This window comes from Globicephala melas, chromosome 4, assembly GCF_963455315.2.
Source record: "Globicephala melas chromosome 4, mGloMel1.2, whole genome shotgun sequence".
Classification (NCBI taxonomy): domain Eukaryota; kingdom Metazoa; phylum Chordata; class Mammalia; order Artiodactyla; family Delphinidae; genus Globicephala; species Globicephala melas.
In genome coordinates this window covers 128,479,042-128,499,123 of record NC_083317.1, presented here as the reverse complement: position 1 = coordinate 128,499,123, position 20,082 = coordinate 128,479,042, and the positions used below count along the sequence as shown (strand labels likewise).

At 37.7% G+C, this 20,082-nt stretch overlaps 1 protein-coding gene across 1 annotated transcript in view; it reads right to left on the bottom strand.

Moving 5' to 3' along the window:
• The window catches only part of STAG1 (STAG1 cohesin complex component), a 423,041-nt gene that overhangs the window by 94,342 nt on the left and 308,617 nt on the right, over positions 1-20,082 (bottom strand). The window contains exons 11-12 of the mRNA XM_030873418.2: positions 5,621-5,719; positions 5,026-5,105 (exon numbers count right to left, since the gene is read on the bottom strand). Of these exons, the coding sequence (XP_030729278.1) occupies positions 5,026-5,105; positions 5,621-5,719 (179 nt within the window). The remainder of the gene's footprint in view (positions 1-5,025; positions 5,106-5,620; positions 5,720-20,082) is intronic.

The window sequence follows — 20,082 nt, the reverse complement described above, 5'->3', positions numbered from 1 at the left end:
AGTTAAATTATTATTGTACTATGTAACTCTTTCCAGAACTGTCTATTTTAAATTATAGTTTATCACAATATTTACAATACTATTTAGTCTTCTTCTATGTAAAATGGATTCACTAGTCATAACCACTCCTCTATTAACACAAATTTCCCACCTTTCTATTCATGCATTCTTAAAGTTTGAAACTTTTCTTGGTTTGCTGGAATGTATCTTTAAGTATTTTTTTCCCAAAGAGGGAACATCTATTTCCTGATTATTAACATGATTAAAAATGTCTGACAGGGTTATAGATTAATGACTAGATGACTACAGAATTCTTGGGCTATACAGGTTCTTGACAAGATGTAGGGGTATAAATTCATTCTCTGGAGATGCCTAGAGGTTAGGAGGAGATCGAGGGATCTGACAAATATAAATTAGAATGACCTTTGCAGCAGAATAAGGTAGCTGCATCATAGTATAAGGGAGAAACTTTAGTTCTGAAAGAAAAAGAGCTGAATATCAAGGATGGGAGACAGACAGAAGCATTTTTTAAAGTACACTTTTTCTCCCCTCTCAACAAGGCCTAAGTTTTAACCTCTTCACTTAATTACATGTATATCATCAACTCAATTAGCTAATACCCTCAGGATAAAGTTAAACTCATAGGAAAAAAAATTTAACAAGATATCTCAGTAATCTAAGCTCATAAGTGAAAGGAAAGTAATCTATACCAAAAGAAGAATTAACAGATGCAGAGAAAAAGAATTTAAAGATGGTATAACAGGATGTTAAAGGTGACTTAACTTGTTGTTTTGGGGAAGTTCTGGTAGAGAGTCCACAAGCCAAGAAAAATAAGGCCAGATCATTTCATGCAATGCTATAAGAGACTGGAGAGTTAGTTTTGGGAACCTTAGCTCATTTCTCACCAAAATAATATATAAGTAGACATTAGGAGATTGAGCAATATAATGAGTAGAAATCCATACTTCTTCCATGTTTCCTTTAGGCCAGATATGGAATACTTAAAGGGAGCCAGCCTGGATAGTTTTAAAAGACATTTTGCCCAACAAGACCACCTAAAGGGCAAGCAACTCAAACAGAGGAAACCTGAAAGTCAGGCGCTGAGTCACACAGTAAATAGCCAGAGGAGGCACTGTCCACTCTGGGGAACTTCCCATTGTCATAAATACCTAGAGTGGGGATGAGACAGGAGGGAAAGGGACAGGACACAAAATGCTAGATAATGAAGAAGGGGAGCAGCTGTTGGGATGCTAAGATAGGCTAGAACCAGCTCAAACCAAGGTGGCTTTGAGAACGGTTGGGTCACTGACCTTTAGCTAATTATACCTTCATTGAAATACTAAAAATCACTCCCTCTTACACCATGACAGTTCCGAGGAGGACCATAAAAGGTCAAAAAGTAGGCAGTGGTCCAATTCTTGGGAAATCCCCACCCTTCACCAAAATAGCAAGAATATTCCTCCCACTCAGCCTATGAAATTACTTAACCCATAAAAACCTATGACCCCATGCCCCTGGGCAGAGCTCACCTTCCCAGAAGACCCTGTGCCCTGGAGCCGCTCTTGCCTTCTGAGACAGGCCTCATTCTGCCTATGGAATGTGTATCTCTCTAAATAAACTTGCTTTCCCTTTACTATGGTTCGCTCTGGAATTCCTTCCTGTGGGAAGCCAAGGACCCTCACTTGGAGGTCCATCCTAAGGACTTCTGCGGGTTCCAGGATGACATCTCCCTCTTCTGCAAAAGGGAGAGCTCTCTGAGGAATCCATAAAAGGACCAATATACCTAATGAATTATTAGGTCATCTGACACAGCTGGAGGGCCATAACTATACTTTTATATAAGACACGTTTTGCCCTTATTTCCTCCAATGAAAACATAGAAAAAAACCTTAAAAATAGACTTTTGAAACTAGCCAAACCATTTTCTAAATTCATGATGAAAGTATGATTTTTTTTAGCCAAACAAGGTCTTAGATGGTTTGAAAATACTCTTTAAGGAAGTAAACTAGCCTGAAAAGACAATACTGGAGGAGTCTATGAGAGAATTACTCTTCCTTGGAAGTAAGGGAAGAAGTACTATCAAAGCAAAGTTTACTCCTGTCTAAATGAGCAATTACTGAAACTAAATAAAAAAAAGGAAGCAAAAAAACCCAAAAAAGTAATCCTTAACAATAGATTTTAAACTCTAGACAATTCCGATGAAAAATACAAGTGGTTGCAATGTGGGTATTTTTTGTTCAAGGGAAAGACATTGATAAGCTTGTGAAATTTACAAGTAAACTATAACTAGGGGGCATAATAATTTAAAATAGAATTTGAAAAGGAAAAAATTCTTCATAAATGACAAGGAAGAATGAGATGTAAGGATAAAGTGAATATTATCAGAAGATGTACAAATCATGAATAGAGAGGTACTGATCTATATACTCTGAAGTATACCAAGCAACAACCGAAAAGGAAAGACAAGTGAACAATAGTAGTTCAAGACTTTAACACATCCTTCTGAAAAAGTAGACAAAAATAAGCAAAGGTATAGATAATTTGAATGACTCTAAATAAATTCAAAGTAATGAATATAAATAACTATATACACAACACAGATACGTATTGTTTCTAAACATACTTAGAAAATTCAGAAAATTGACCAAAGTACTCAGAACACATTCTCAAATAATACAATAAAATAGAAAGATCAGCTTTAAACAATCCGATCTAGGGAGAACAAAAATTACTACTGAATAATTTTGATTTAAACTGAAAATCATAAAGGTAATCAAAATACTTATCATTGATTGTCTATGAAAATATTCTATGTCCAAATTTTTAGGAGACTAGTAAAGTAGTACTTAAAGGTATATTTGTTACTTTAAATACGATTGTTCAAAAACAAGAAAGAAATAGCTAAAAGAAGCTAGTTCTTTGAAAAGAACAGTAGGATGGACAAACCTCTGCCATGACTGATCAAGAGGATACAAATAAAATGAACGATGTAAATAACAAAAGAAATAATAGTTTTATGAATAAAAATATCATAAGCTATCAAATAATAAAGTTGAAAACTGTGATAAAACTGATATACTATAAAAATCATATGAAAAGCCAAAATTATTACAAGAGGAAATAAAGGTTAACTTAGATAGATAACCACTGAAGAAGTAGAAATGGTAATCAAAGACCTTTCTCTCAAAAGAAACTTAAAACTGACATGGCTTTAACAAAAGAATTCTCTCAGAATTTCAAGGAGGAATTAATCTGTCATAGCAAATTTATTTCAGAACAGAAAAAGGGTGAGAAACTACTGAAGATATTTTACAAACAGTATATATCTTGATTTCAAAGTTGGGTAAGGAACAAAAAAATTATGTCAAATTTACACATAACACAGATGTGAAAATCCTAAATAGGATGTTAAATGTAACATTGCATTTAAACAAAATACAATGAAAACAAATATGTCATGTTCAAACAGGATTTATTCTAGAAATGCATGGGTGTAAATCACCATTAGACAAATCTACCAATTTTATTCAGGCTCAACAATGTATGAAAGGAAAATCCCAGAAAACTGAGAATACAAAAGAACTTCTATCATATCAAAAACCTATCTCAGAAATAACTTTAGATGCCTTCCTAGAACAAGAACAAAAAAATCCACTATCAGTGATACTTCCATAGTGTTCAAAGTCCTGGCTAATGGAAGTAGACAAGAGAATGAAACAAAAGTTTTAAGGTTAGAAAAGGAGAAGACAGAACTGAAATTGTTTGCAGATCATATAATAATCTACGTAGTAAATTCAATACAATCAAACCATCAACATGGATAAAAGTTCTAATAAGCTGCACATAAAAGACCAACATAAAAATTAAATGTTTCCTTGCCTTAGGAATAACTAAGTAGAAAATATTTTTAACACTAAATACTAATCAAATAACAATAAAACAATAAAAACATACAGTATTTAAGAATTAACCTAGTAAATAATGTACAATACCTCTAGGAAAAAATTTAAACCTTATATAAAAGACCTAATGAGATCTAAATAAAGCAATACATCATTTTTATGTATAAACAATACATAATTGTAAAAAATTCCATTCTCTCCTAAATTTTTCATAAAATTAAATGCAGTTCTTTGTTTTGGCCATGCTATGCAGCCTATGGGATCTTAGGGGCCCCAACCAGGGATCGAACCCGTGTCCCCTGCAATGGAAGCATGGAGTCTTAACCACTGGACCGCCAGGGAAGTCCCTAAATGGAGTTCTAATATTTAAACTCCCAACCAAAGTTTCTGAGGAATTAGACAAAAGTACTTTAAAAATTCATAAAGAAGAAAAAACAAATCCACAAGTAGCTAAGTGGATTTTTAAAAGAAAGGCAAAGAAGAAGGAACAAACCACTAAGAGGCCATATTTATAACATACAACATATACTAGAGTATAAAGCCACAATAACAAAGAATATGGTAATAGAGCAAAAAGAGGTAAAAAGAGATCAAAACAACAACAGACCCTGGCATACATGATGTTTGGTGTATGACAGATATAGCCTCACAAAGCGGGGAGGGGAGGATTTGTAATGACTTTGCCGGCACTTGCATTCTCTCACATAGATTCTTCCTAGTTTTTAGTCAAAGCTCTATAGATGAAACTAACTATTCCTATTTTAAAATCTCTATCATATTAATGACACAATTTAATGCCTTATTTCCTTTCTCCTACTTCTATACCATTCCAAAGAAGCCTATTTGAAAAACCTATCCCTTTGAAGCCTTCTCTCTCTTTAGACAGAAGTATGTTACTTCTCTGATACTGCATAAAAGAACTTTTATGTAAAGAAAATAGACAATATTCAAAATAAAAAACAAAGAGAAAACAAAACATTTTGTTTCAAACCTAACCTTAAAATGTGAAAGTAAAACCTAAAGTGGTAAGAATATATATTAGGGTTATATATGCGAAGTACATCAATAATGCTGGGAAAAAACATTAATATATTAGCAGATTAAATTAAAATATTATACTTACTGAAGTATCAGAGTAACCAATCGAATAGCTTCCACAGCAACATCATATTCCTTATCAAGTGTCATTGATACAATGCGATCCTGAAGAAAAGTTATACATCAAACCAACCATGAACAGAAAGTAAATGGAGACAGATCTGAGGTAATGTCTTTGGGGGAGTTCATGGAAGACTAATGATAGATTAGTCTAATGATGATTAGGTTAAATGGAAAGCTTAACTATTGAAACCATATTGTCATAGTCCTATGCACACACCAGGAGGTGTCATAAATGTTTATAATATAAAATTTTTTTCATCAACTGGCATTCTCTAACAGAGACAAACCTTACCTTGCAAAATTAATATAACTATAAAAAAGCTGTCTATGAAAAAAATCTTATTTTAAGCAGGTGAGCCTTCTATTGAAGGTAATGAATAAGAACTCATGTTGGTAATATCTTTTGTAAAGCAGAGATTCATCTATTTAATACAGGTTCATTTAAAGAATATGCAGTGAAGAATATGACCTAAACACTTGTTATGGTAATGCCATTTGCTAAACTAGCTAAAACGAGCATTTTTAAAGTGAAAAAGAAAATACGCTAAGCATCTTACCTTGAATCGGTTAGTGAATAGCTCCAATTTGGGGAATAATTCTCTATTGGTATACAGACTTTGTAGAGCTTTCAAACACTTCAGCCTGACTTCTCCTTGCTTCAGAAATACAAACAAAAACACAACAGAAGCAGTCAATTCTACGCCATAAAAGTTGAAAAGATTTTCAAGTCTATATGAAGACTAAAGTCATTTTCAGCTTAATCATTCAATTTACTTCATATTGTAATTCAACATAAGGTGGAACCAAGCAATTCTATTTGCACTTACATTTAATTAAAAATGCATTAAAAATTCCTTAGTTACTTGAGAGTAAGCTACACCTTTTTCAAATGTGTATCAACTCTGGTTCAACATGAAATACCTCCCACATTATACTGTGGCACTTCGAGAGAATTTCTGACCTATGATTTTAATTAAAGAAGGGTATGTTAATTTGTCCTTCCTGTAGAAAAATCTAATTTCATATTAAAGGGTCATCATTTATTCATTTCACAAATATTTACTGGATACCTTTTACTTTCCAGAAAGAGCAGTTAAGAAAACATGATAAAGGGAAGAATGTTTAAAAACAGAGGCAAAATGATAGAGTGATGTGTCCTGGGGCTGCTATTTACTAGGGAAATATAATAAAATCATTAACTTGGAGTAGAAGGTGTTGGTGATCAAAGTGCATTCCGGGTCATCTAGAAATTTAGCCAACTCTCAAATGATTAAAAAGAGAACGAAGTTTCTGTGTTCAAAAAGCAACATGCTGGGGACTTCTCTGTGGTCCAGTGGGTAAGACTCCACGTTCCCAATGCAGGGGGCCTGGGTTCGATCCTTGGTCAGGGAACTATATCCCACATGCCACAACTAAGAGTTCGCATGCTGGGACTGAGTCCACGTGCTGCAACTAAGAAGGCTCTATGCTGCAACTAGGAGTCCGCATGCCGCAACTAAGAAGCCTGCATGCCGCAACTAAGAGTCCACATGCCCCAACTAAAGATTCCCGCATGCCCCAATGAAGACCCGGGGCAGCCAAAAAAAAAAAAAAAAAAAAAAGCAACATGTTGTAACAGTAGGAGTCCAAGTTTTGGAACCAGACAAAGCTAGATTTCCAATTCTATAGCTTAGTAGCTACATGAGAGATGACAAGTATATTAATCACGCTGATACTCAGTTTTCTCATTTATAAAATATGATACTGACTTCATAAGGTTGTTATAAAATTTGAATGCTGGTAAAAGTTTTAACAACTAGCTCTGGGGGACGGGGCCCTGAATTGTTGCACTTGCAGATTTCTGTGATGTGATTACTCCCTCCATGGCCAATTTCAAGCTACCAATGATACTGAACTCATATAAGTGAATGGATGTGCATAATCACTCTCTTGAAAGCTGATTCAAGGTAGCTCGAGCACACCACTGAATGAGATAATGCTTGCTGGTAAAGTCTCTAGCACATAGGAGGTACCTCTGGTAGATGCTGTTGAGGCCCCGCCCAGATGTCCAAATCCTAATATACAAGGCTAATCTTCCTGCTTCTTCCTGTATTGACAGCTAATGGCGCTTACCTGCATCTTTCTCTGGAGAATTGACCATGGCTGAAAAGAACCACCTGGTACAAAGATTCCTATGCTCTACCTTGCCTCTCCTGTCCACACCCTTTCCCTCCTTCAGGATGAGGCTCATAGCCAGTGGGGAATGATATAGGAGGGTAAAAGAGCCCACCCTCCTTGCCTCAGGACAGTACAACCTCTGAGGTGCAATTTATTTTTCAAAATTCCTTCTGAGACGATGCTCAGACAAAATTTCTTCTGAAACCACATTTCTGTTAGTGTGTCTCCTGCTTAATCCTATATTCCTCACTTTCTTAGAGGCTTCTCAGGAGAATACAAACTTCAATGTATCACTAGCACAAAAATCTCTGACTAAGGCTGGGCTTCTAAGGAATGTGACCTGAACAGTTGGTACCAAGAGTAGTCCTAAGAAGCAGACCTCAATGATGGGATTCTGAGGTTGGATCACTTGAAGGAAGGACTACTATGAGGAAGGACTCAATTTCTGGTTGTAAGTGAAGTTAACGATAGTCTCTGACACAGAATAGCAGCCATTTGCTAATTCACTTGCGGGTGAATGGAGATGTGCACTTAGCTTGTACAACATGCCAAGCATTTGAGGGATGAGGGTAATTAATAACTATAAGGACTATGGACTAAGGACTATGGCTGTCACTGAGATGCTAAACAGAGAAAATGACAGGCTAATTAATCACCAGTTTAAATCAACAACTGGCAACATTTAATGAGATCCTTATCTCCTGCAGATAAAGAGCTGAATATATTGAAGACCAGACCCAGAACTCAATTTTAAGGGACTTTGCATCCCAGGCAAGTCTACGCCAAAATCAGGGCCATATAGGAAAGAAGTGCAATTTCAAAGAATAACTGGTGGATGCAGCTGATAACCTTCAACTCCAAGTTTCCCATGAACTTGTGGGTCTGCAAATAAGTTTCATGTTAGAGGATAGCATGCCTCCTCCACCCACCCCTCCCCTCGAATATATGGAAACCTCAAGCGAAGCAAGTACCTTAAGGACAATGCTAGTAGCCCTCCTCATGCTCTATACTAACCTTCCCTTGTAGCTCCAAGCTAAGGTCAAATTTCAGCATAGCCCAAATGGGGAAGTACTGGGTCTGCTAAAGGAGGAGAAGGATTATATGCTATAGGTGCTGCAGGAATGGGCCAACTTGAACCAGTAAGAACCAAGAGAGTGTCTGCTGAAGGTACTGGACTGGAAATGGGAATATCAAACAGGATACGAGAGAGTTTTTGGATATAGGGCACTCTCCCTTGTCTCAGGATTTAAGGCCCATGGAAATGGCCTAACGCATTGCTGGATGACTCCTGGAAAAAGCAACGTTGCATATTAATGAAATAAGAGATCCGAGAATCGTTGTGGCAGACTGTGAAGAAAGGCATTTAAAACACAGTAAAGTATGCCATAAAGGATCTGTTGTATAAACTCAGAAGACCTACTAGTTGAGTATGTTCCTCAGGAGGGCCCAGAGAATATTGTTTACCAAGGCAATAAAGAAAAGACTGGTGATGGGGGCACAGGCATTGCTGAGAAACTCCATAACAGCTGTATTCTGTAGGCTAGAGCTGGCACTAGGAGATACTCAAACAGAATTCGGCTTCCAGTACAATGAAGATGATGAGATCACAGAACAGCAGAAAGAAAGTAGCATCAACTAACTAGTAGATGCAAGGTGGGCATAATAATTATAATGGGCAGCAATGTTGAAGAGCAGCCCATGGGGATCTATGGAGATGACTCACAAGATATGGTCTTCCTGGAGGCAAGATGTGGAAAGCCAACAAAAGTATTATGTAATATGTATCTATAATCACAAGAGATCAACAACAGATAAGCAAAAGACTAAAGACAGCTGACCCAAAGTAAAATCATAACCCCAGATGTAAGACAGCATGTAAGAAGTTTCCTTACTGTAACTCTAAATTTAAAAACAAGGCCAGAAAAGATGAAATTACTCTATCCATTCAAGTTCACACAGCAAATTATAGGTAGAACAAAGACATCAGTCGAGTTTTATCTACACCTTGTCCAACGATGCCTCCCAATCAACTACTTCTCCTCCCAAATCTTGGTTCTTTAATGTACCAAATCTTGGTACATTACAGGGACTTAATTAAATAACTTAATAATAATGTCTAGCAATAACTTAGATGAAAAATCACTTGTATTTTTGTTAATTTCTCTATTTGGGGGCTCTACTATACTCTGAAGGTATTTCTACTACAAAACATAAATGTTTTGTTGTTTTGCTATTACACAAAATCTTATTCAGATCTGAATGCTATTTAACAGTGCCTAACCCATAGCTGCTGCTCAATAAATATTTTTTGAATGAATAACTATATAATATAAAAATAAGAAAACAAACAAAAAAGAAACACAGAAAAATAAAATAATTTGTTGAGGGAGGGAGCTGGGCATATTTGTCAGAGACACTAATCTATCAGCATTTTTGCAAAATTATTTTTGAAAAAAATGTTAAGAGCTATAAAAAGTATTGTGTAGCATAATGGCATCATTTCATAATGAGTTGTATTTTAAAGGGACAATTTTCATGCTTCTAGGAGAAAATGCTGATTGTTATTAAAATGCCTATGTATAATGTTAACACCACAATGGGAATAAATGAACCAAATTCAGGTGGCCTGTCAAGGAGCAGATTTTTTTTTTTATGTGGTAGGGTGAAGGGAGTACAGAGAAGATAGTCTTTGTTGTTATGTTTTGACAATTTAACTGAGACATATTTGACATGCAAAAAACTTCACGTTTGTTTGATGCATTTGGACATATTCATACATGCATGGTACTATTATAATCAAGGCAATAAACATACTCATCACCTTCAAAAGTTTCCTTTTAACACCTCCCCCCCCTTTTTCATTTGGTAAGAAGAGAAGTCTTGAGAGGGACATTGTTATGTACTATTAGGAAAGAGAGTCTTGTTCATGTAGTCTTTAGACCTCCACTTGGCTCCATAAGAATAGGCCTTAGCCTTGGAACACTCCCTTACCAAGAGATACAGTAGCCAACAAAAAACACCATGGCATCGTAGAATGAAAGGGCTAGGCAGCTGGCTCTGGGGGTGGGGTGGTGGTGATGAACTGACTGATGTGCTGGCCTCCCTCTGGCCATATGGGGATAAATAGGGATATTGATAATCTCTCTGTTAACAGGGAAAAGCTGGTGCAATGCATGAGGGTGGAAATGTGAAATGGGTCCTAAAAAGTGTAGGGAAACAATAATCTGGGCTCTTGGTCACATTTGCGCTCCCATTTCACGCCCCCCAACTCTCAAGGTGTCTTAAGGGTCACAAATGATGTCTCAGAGAAGTAAAGGGGTCCCATGCAGGAAATTTTACCTGATCCAGGTGGCTTACAGGCCTCAGATAAAACCTGTTTCACTCAATGCAAAACCACCTATGGCACTGCTGAAAACAAAAGTGTTGAAATGAAGTCCTTCTTCGAAAGTGAAATATGGAAACTGAAGGACGGATATGAACAGGAGCCAGGGGAGTCTCACATTGCCTGGTTGGTGCATCTGTTTGATGAAGGGGCACTGCAGACTTTAACTATCTAGGGCTGAATAACACAGTTAGGGATGGGGCCAAGATCTCTGGGTCCCCGTTGGGGACCAGAGGCCCTATGCCCCTGTCAAGATAGAAGGGAAAAGGGGAGAGGGGAGCTAAACTTTTATGGGGCCTTTGGATACTGGTGCCCAAATGACAGGTCCCCATAGAGGCAGAATTAAAATAGTAGGTCTGGGAAGAATGTAGTTACCCATGGAAGACAAGTCCACATGTATTTGTGGATGAGATTCTTTGGACCATTTCAGGTACTGATGATCCTGGTTCCTACTATTGAATACGTAATAGGCATTAACATTTTGGCTGTGTACGGTACTGAAAACCACCATTGCCTCAAGCGGTACGTACCACAACAAGGACAAATTCAAGCTTAATGGGCCAGCTGCATTCCTAGCCTGCTCCAGAGCTGGCCAAATCATGGTGCGTTGTTCAACAAAAATACTGTATCTACGGTGGGGAAAAGGACATCGCTCTGTTAATTCGAGACAATACAAGCAGCCCAATCAGGCCAGTAAGGAAGGCCTCCAGAGTTTGGAGGTTGACAGATTACCAAAGGATAAATGTAGAAGTTTCAGCTTTTGCCCTAGCAGTTTCTGATATTATCACCATCACTGAGACAGTGCAACCCATATGGAAAACAAGTATGCTGTTGACTGATCTGGCTAATGCCTTCTACTCGATCCCTCTGAAGAATGAGGTCATGACCAATTTTTGTTCTCACTGAACAGCCTACAATATACTTTTACTGTACTCCTGCAGGGATACCTAAATTCTTCTGTAATATGCTACCAGAGGGCAGGGCTTGATCTTCAATAAGCTCAAGTACTACAGAAGTTTTATTCATCCCTTATATTAACGACATGGCTACAATGCTAATTTCATGGTGGCTACAGTGCTGCACTTAGTCACTGACAGAATGATTAGTACCAATTTGACTATAAATCCAGATAAAGTCCAGGCCCTAGGCACAGCAGGTGCAATTCCTAAGGCCCAAGATTCAAAGGTGACATTATGGCATGGTTTACTGACAGCTCTGTGAAACTAAAGGCAGATGAGGTCTGCTGGGTTGCAGCTACCATCTGAACCAGTAAATGGCCATCTTTTGACTATCAGGTGTGGGCATTCTAATAGGTCAAGCTCTGCACTGTGGTAATGGCAGTGCAGGCCACCTCTACTACCATTCCTTGATACATTTTTCACCAACAAATGGGCTGTTGCCAATGACTTAGCCATCTGGTCAGGCAAATGGCAACTAAAAGACTGGACTATTAATGGATCCCCCATATAGGGAAAAGAACTGTGGCAGCAGCTTGCTCCCTGGGAAGAAAAAAACATATGTCACTTATGTAGATACTCATGGCAAAGGACCTTTTTTTTATTTTTAAATTTTTATTGACGTTAAGTTGGTTTATAATTATTACTTTCAGGTGTACAACATACTCAGTATTTTATAGATTTACCCACCATTTAAAGTTATAAAATATTGGCTATATTTCCTATGTTGTACAGTACATCCTTATAGCTTACTTATTTTATACATAGTAGTTTGTACCTCTTAATCCCTACCCCTATCCTGGCCCTCCCCACAGGTAACCACTAGTTTGTTCCCTATATCTGTAAGTCTGTTTGTTTTGTTATATTCATTCATTTCATTTTTTAGATATAACATATAAGGTGAAAATGCAGAATTTGTCTTTCTCTGTCTGACTTATTTCACTAAGCATAATACCCTCCAAGTCCATCCATGTTGTTGCAAATGGCAAAATTTCATTCTATTATGTGGTTGAGTAATCTTCCATTGTATGTATGTATGTATGTATGTATGTATGTATGTGTGTGTGTGTGTGTGTGTGTGTGTGTATATATATATATATACACACATATATATACACACACACACACATACAATGTATATATACCAAATCTTCTTTATCCATTCATCTGTTGATGAACACTTAGGTTTCTTCCATATCTTGGCTACTGCAGATAATGCTGTTACAAACACTGGAATGCACGTATCTTTTCAAATTAGTGTTTTCGTTTTCTTTGGACATAAAACTAGGAGTAGAATTGCTACATCACATGGTAGTTCTATTTTTAGTTTTTTGAGAAACCTCCATACCGTTTTTCATAGTGGCTGTACCAATTTACATTCCCACCAACAGTGTATAAGGGTTTCATTTTCTCCACATCCTGGACAACATTTGTTACTTGTGGTATTTTTGATGACATCCATTTTGACAGGCATGAAGTGATATCTCACTGTGGTTTTGATTTGCATTTCTATGGTGATTAGCAATGTTGAGCATCCTTTCATGTGCTTGTTTGCCATCTGTATGCTTTCTTTGGAAAAATGTATATTCAGGTCTTCTGCCCATTTTAAAATCAGGCTGCTTGGTTTTTTGATATTGAGCTGTATGAGCTGTTTATATATTTTGGATATTAACCCCTTATCTGCCATATCATTTGCAAATATTTTCTCCCATTCAGTAGGTTGTCTTTTCATTTTGTTGATGGTTTCCTTTGCTTAAAAGATTTGCAAAAGATTTTAAGTTTAATTAGGTCCCATTTGTTTATTTTTGCTTTTGTTTCCTTTGCCTTAGGAGACAGATCCAAAAAAATACTGCTACAATTTATGTCAAAGAGTGTCCTGCCTGTGTTTTCATCTAGGAGTTTTATGGTTTCAGGTCTTACACTTGGGTCTTTAATCCATTTTGAGTTTATTTTTGTATATGGTGTGAAAAAATGTTCTAATTTCATTCTTTTACATGTAGCTGTCCAGTTTTCCCAAACCACTTATTGAAGAGAGTGTTATCTTCTCCACTGTACAGTCTTGCCTCCTTTGTTGAAGACTGACTATATGTGCATGGGCTTATTTTTGGGCTCTCTATTCTGTTCCATTGAACTATGTGTCTGGTTTTGTACTAGTACTATACTGTATTGATTACTGTAGCTTTGTAGTGTAGTCTGAAGTCATGAAGCATGATACCTCCAGCTTTGTTCTTTTTTCTAAAGATTGCTTTGGCTATTCAGGGTCTTCTGTGATTCCATATATGTTTTAGGATTATTTGTTCTAGTTATGTGATAAATGTCATGGGTATTTTGATAGGGACTGCAATCTGAAGACTGTTTTGGGTAGTATAGCCATTTAAACAATATTAATTCTTCCAATCCAAGAACAAGGGATATCTTTTCATTTTTTTGTATCATCTTCAGTTATTGTCATCAATGTTTTATAGTTTTCAGAGTACAGGTCTTCCATCTTGCTTAAGCTTATTCCTAGGTATCTTATTCTTTTTGATGCAATTTAAAAAAGTTTTTATTCGAGTACAGTTGATTTACAATGTTGTGTTAGTTTTAGGTGTAGAACAAAGTGAATCAGTTATACATAAACATATATCCACTCTTTTTTTAGATTCTTTTCCCATATAGTCTGTTATAGAGTATTGAGTATAGTTCCCTGTGCTATACAGTAGGTCATTATTAGTTATCTATTTTATATATAGTAGTGTGTATATATCAATCCCAGTCTTCCAATTTATCCCTCCCCCACTTACCCCCGGTAATCATAAACTTATTTTCTACATCTGTAACTTTATTTCTGTTTTGTAGATAAGTTTGTTTGTACCCTTTTTTAGAGTCCACATATAAATGATATCATATGATACTTGTCTTTCTCTGTCTGACTTACTTCATTCAGTATGGCAATCTCTAGGTCCATCCATGTTGCTGCAAATGGCATTATTTTGTTCTTTTTTATGCCTGAGTAATATTCCATTGTGTGTGTGTGTGTGTGTGTGTGTATATACACACACACACACACACACACACACATATATATATATACCACATCTTCTTTATCCATTCCTCTGTTGATGGACATTTAGGTTGCTTCTATATCCTGGTTACTGTAAATAGTGCTGCAATGAACACTGTGGTGAATGTATCTTTTCAAATTATGGTTTTCTCTGGATATATGCCCAGGAGTGGGATTGCTGGGTCATATGGTAGCTCTATTTTTAGTTTTTTAAGGAACCTCCATACTGTTCTCCACAGTGGAGGTACCAGTTTACATTCCCACCAACAGTGTAGGAGGGTTCCCTTTTCTCCCTCTCCAGCATTTATTGTTTGTAGATTTTTTGATGATGGCCATTCTGACCAGTGTGAGGTGATACCTCACTGTAGTTTTGATTTGCATTTCTCTATTAGTGATTTTGAGCATCTTTTCACGTGCTTTTTAGCCATTTGTATGTTTTCTTTGGAGAAATGTCTATTTACATCCTCTACCCATTTTGTGACTGGGTTGGTTGTTTTTTGGATATTGAGCTGCATGAGCTGTTTGTGTATTTTGGAGATTAATCCCTTGTCGGTTGTTTTGTTTGCAAATATTTTCTCCCATTCTGAGGGTTGTCTTTTCGTCTTGTTTATCGTTTTGCACAGTCTTTGCTGTGCAAAAGCTTTTAAGTTTAATTAGGTCCCATTTGTTTAGGAGGTGGATTGAAAAAGATGTTGTTGTGATTTATGTCGAAGAGTGTTCTGCCTATGTTTTCGTCTAAGAGATTTATAGTATCTAATTTCATTCGTTTACATGTAGCTGTCCAGTTTTCCCAGCACCACTTATCAAAGAGATTGTCTTTTCTCCATTTTATATTCTTGCCCCCTTTGTCATAGATTAGGTGACCACACGTGCATGGGTTTATCTCTGGACTTTCTATTCTGTTCCATTTGATGCAATTTTAAATGGGGTTGTTTTCTTGCTTTCTCTTTCTGATAGTTCATTACTAGTATATAGAAAAGCAACAGACTCCTGTATATTAATCTTGTGTCCTGCAACTTTACTTAATTCATTTATTACTTCTAATAGTATACTGGTGGTCATTTTAGGGTTTTCTATATATAGTATCACGTTATCTGCAAACAGTGACAGTTTTACTTCTTCCTTTCCAATTTAGATGTCTTTTATTTCTTTTTCTTCTCTGATTGCCATGGCTAGGACTTCCAATACTATGTTAAATGGAAGTGGCAAGAGTGAGCATTCTTGTTTCTGATTTTAAAGGAAAAGCGTTCAGCTTTTCACTGTTGAGTATGATGTCAACTGTGGGTTTGTCATAAATGGCCTTTATTATGTTTACATATGTTTCCTTGATATCAACTTTGATTAGAGTGTTTATCATGAATAGGTGTTGAAATCTGTCGAATGCCTTTTCTATGTCTATTGAAATGATGATGTGGTTGTAGTCTCCGTTTTGTTAATGTGGTGTATTACATTGACTGATCTGTGGATATTAAACCATCCTTGCATCCTTCTAGTAAATCCCAGTTGATCATGGTGTATGATCCTGTTTATATATTGTTGAATTAGGTTTGCTAATATTTTGTTGAGAATTTCTGCATATTCATCAGATATTGGTCTGTAATTTTCTTTTTTTTGGTAATATCTTCGTCTGGTTTTGGTATCAGGGTAATGGTGGCCTCATGGAATGAATTCAGAAGTGTTCCTCAATTTTTTGTAATAGTTTGAGGATAGATAGTAGCTCTTCTTTACATGTTTGGTAGAATTCCCCTGTGAAGCCATTGGGTCTTGGACTTTTATTTGCTGGGAGCTTTTTGATTACTAATTCAATTTCACTACTAGTGACTCGTCTGCTCAGATTATTTCTTCCAGATTCAGTCTTGGAAAAGTGTACGTTTCTAGAAATTTACCCATTTTTTTCTAGGTTTCCAATTTGTTGGCATATAACCATGCATAATATTCTCTTATGAGTTTTTTGTATATCTGAGTATCAGTTGTAATTTCTCCTCTTTCTTTTCTTATTTTGTTTATTTGGGTTCTCTTTTTTTCTTAACGAGCCTAGCTAAAGGCTTATCAATTTTGTTTATGCTTGCAAAAGACTAGCTCTTGATTTCATTTATCTTTTCTGTTGTCTTTTTTGGGGGGTCTCTATTTTTATATTTCCTCTCTGATCTTTATTATTTCCTTCCTCCTGATGACTTCGGGCTTTGTTCTAACTCTTTCAGATGGTAGGTTAGGTTGTTTATTTGAGATTTTTCTTGTTTCTTGTAGGCCTGTATCACTATAAACTTCCCTCTGAGAGCTGCATTTCTGCATCCCATAGATTTTGGCAAGCTGTATTTTTATTTTCATTTGTCTTGAGGTGTTTTCTGATTTCCTCTTTAATTTCTTCATTGACTTTTTTTGTTCTTTTTTTAGTAGCATGTTTTTGTGAAGGACCACATGCTTGTGTTTGCAAAGGAACTTTTAAAATAAAAACATAAATGGACTCGTGTCAATCAAGTTTGTGCCCAGTGCGCTGCAACAATTGCCTGGTGGGTACATCGATGGAAAAAGGAGTCTACTTCAGATGCAAAAATGGGCCAGAGCCCAAGAGATAACCCAGAAGTCTAAGGATGTAGTACAATCTTGTGATTCTTGTCAATATACTCAAATCATCCAGAGAGAAGAACTGGGACACATTAACCAAGGACTGGGACTCACCTGGATCTGGCAGATTGTTCACATCAAACTCCTGACCACCAGCCACAGGCAAAGATGATGCCTCACTGCCATAACACCTAGTCAGGCTATTGTATAGCTACTCCAGTCTGGCATGTGGATGCTGAAACATAGCTGTCCTTGAATAAAATTTATGTCATATTTTTGGATACCCCATGGGACTTCACTCTGACCAAGGAACATCCTTCACTGCCCAAGCAAGACAATGGGCACACTCTCAGGGACTATGGCTACTAAACACTCCAGTGCAAGGAAAACAGGCACTGCAACACACGTTGGGAAATACTGAGTTTGGTTGTGGTGGAAGTGGACTAGGCAGCCATGTGCTTAGGCTGTGCCTGCAAAATCACAATCTCAACATGTCATTCATTCTTCTTTTTTCCTGTTGGAGTGTACGTCTTTGGGGTGATCTGCAGTTCTGCCTACGATTGTACCCCAGACAGGGCCCCTTGATTCTAGTCTGGATATGATACTTACCTTGGGGAACCTCCCTCCTATGGGATACCACAAAGGCGGGAGATGAAATCAAGGAGTATCAGGGTGCTAGCAAGGGTCCTTCTAGTAGTACTGGGCACACTGACCCTTTCAATCAGGTGGGTGACGTTAACAGACATGTCAAGTTTGTGCAGTCCTTCCCTAGACTGGTCAACTGAGGCCAAAAAGTTTGTGTCAAGCCACAAAGGCACTGGGTGCCCACAGAGGAGGTAACATCTGGCTTGGGTTGCAATACCAGGGCAGCTAGTATCACAAGCAGTAGACCAGAGTAGCTCTGGCCTGAGAAGATTCATGAAGTGGGAGAGGAGTAGAAACATTAATCTTTCCTCTTCTCACTCCTACAGAATCATCTGCTGTGTCTGTTACAACAACAGCCACAGTCAGAGGAGGCAAACTTAAACAATGCTGGGATTTGTCATCACAGAATGAATTCCTTCTTGTTCCGCATTCCCACTGTAATGGCCTGGCTGACACAAAACTCCTCAGAACTTCCTCAAGTTGTCAATGGGTCAAATAGCTGGGTCACTCATTTGATACAGGCCCAGAAGCAGGCAGGCTCCGGAGTCGCTTACTTTAATATTTCCTATGATGTGACAGAAAAAAAACCCTGTACAAGAATGCTTATTACTGATCTATACCGACATTTTGGACTTGGATGCCCAGTATGTAACTTTTCTCTCCCTGCAGCCACATGGTAAAAGCAAGCCAAGGCTGTATATAACTGGACTAGTCAGCATTATCCGAACAAAATCCCTGACATGTGTCCCCTGCACCCCTCAGGGTTATGTATTTCTCTGTGGACCCCAATGGGCAATAGAATGTCTGCCTCCAGGGGAAGGATTGCTGCCTCAGAGTTCTAAGGCTGACTGTCCATGTCAGCAACTGCAGAGAGGGCTGAAAAGGACCCCTTCTGCTGATGTATTACAAAGTGGCTCACAGTATCCTCCTGGGAAGACAAACTAACCACTGGTTTCATTCTGCTATCCAAATTCTAATACTGGGAATAGGTATGCAGGCCCTAGAAAAAAATGGGTGTACAACCTGTCCTCAACCATAGCAGAAATAGCTAACACTATGCCCAAGCCATCCAAGCCAATGAGACTCACTGAACTCACTAGTCAAGGTGGTGATGGATAACTAAATAGCCCTCAATTACCTGCTGGCAGAACAAGGTGGTGTTTGTGTTATTGTCAGCATTTCTTACTGTGTATACGTCAACAATTTGGGGAAGCTGAAAACTGAGCTGATGAACATCCATGCTCAGGAGGGATGGTTATCAGCTGTACACACACAGTCTCCCCAAACTCACAATTTGACCTCTTTAGCTGGCTTAATGCACGTTGAAGACCACCCTCTAGGGTGGCTTGACTGTCTTCCTGGGTCTGGCTCTCCTAACGGGCCTGGTAAAGTGCTGTTTCCTAATGACAGGAAGGCTCTATGAACACTCCACATCCAAACAGATTGTTCTGGGACCCTGGTGAACCCAATTCTGCCTTCAAGTTTGGGGTGGGTGATTGACATGCTTTATCTGCCATGTCAGTGGTCGAGCAGGGGTGAGGGGTAGACTGTTGGGAAAGGCAGTCTCCTGTACAGTGTTTTGACCCACACTTGGCTTCACAGGAAGAGGCCTTGGGTCTGGAATACTTCCTTATCAAGTAATAAGAGTCTTCATGGACTGTGCTGGGTTTATCACCTTGTGTGGGAATATCACTCCCGTTTTAGACCCAATGTGCGTTCTTTTGTTCTGCTTAAGTGTGTGCATCATATGGCACCTGGCCAACCCCACTATTAAATCTGTCCCCTGTGAGGACAGAATAGGGTCCTTAGTTCTGTGGCACAAGAGGGGTGCATGAAGGGCAACTGCTGGACCATGGGGGACTGACACTACTGAAGCTAATCTTGCTCTGTCCCTTCTCCATATGAGTAAAGCATTGTTCCATCCAATGCTTGACTGTGTTGTGTTTTCCTTGGTGATCAGTATGCAGTGGGCAAAGAATTTGAACTTCTACTTCTAGTGATCGGCAACAGATGTCATTTGCTTGACATATACAGAGCTAAAAGGTTTTTGGTAAACTTGAGAAACAGAATATGGGATGAGTGAACACAAAGATGAGGAAATGAAATGGACTAACTGAAAATAAATCCCACCCAAGCACTGAGATTTTGATATAAGTAATCAAGCATTTGCAAGAAAGTAGAAGAATTGTACACATAAGCTAAAAGCAAAAAACAGTACAGTCATATTTACAAACTGGAAAGGACAAAGAAAGGTAATCTAGTGTCATGAGC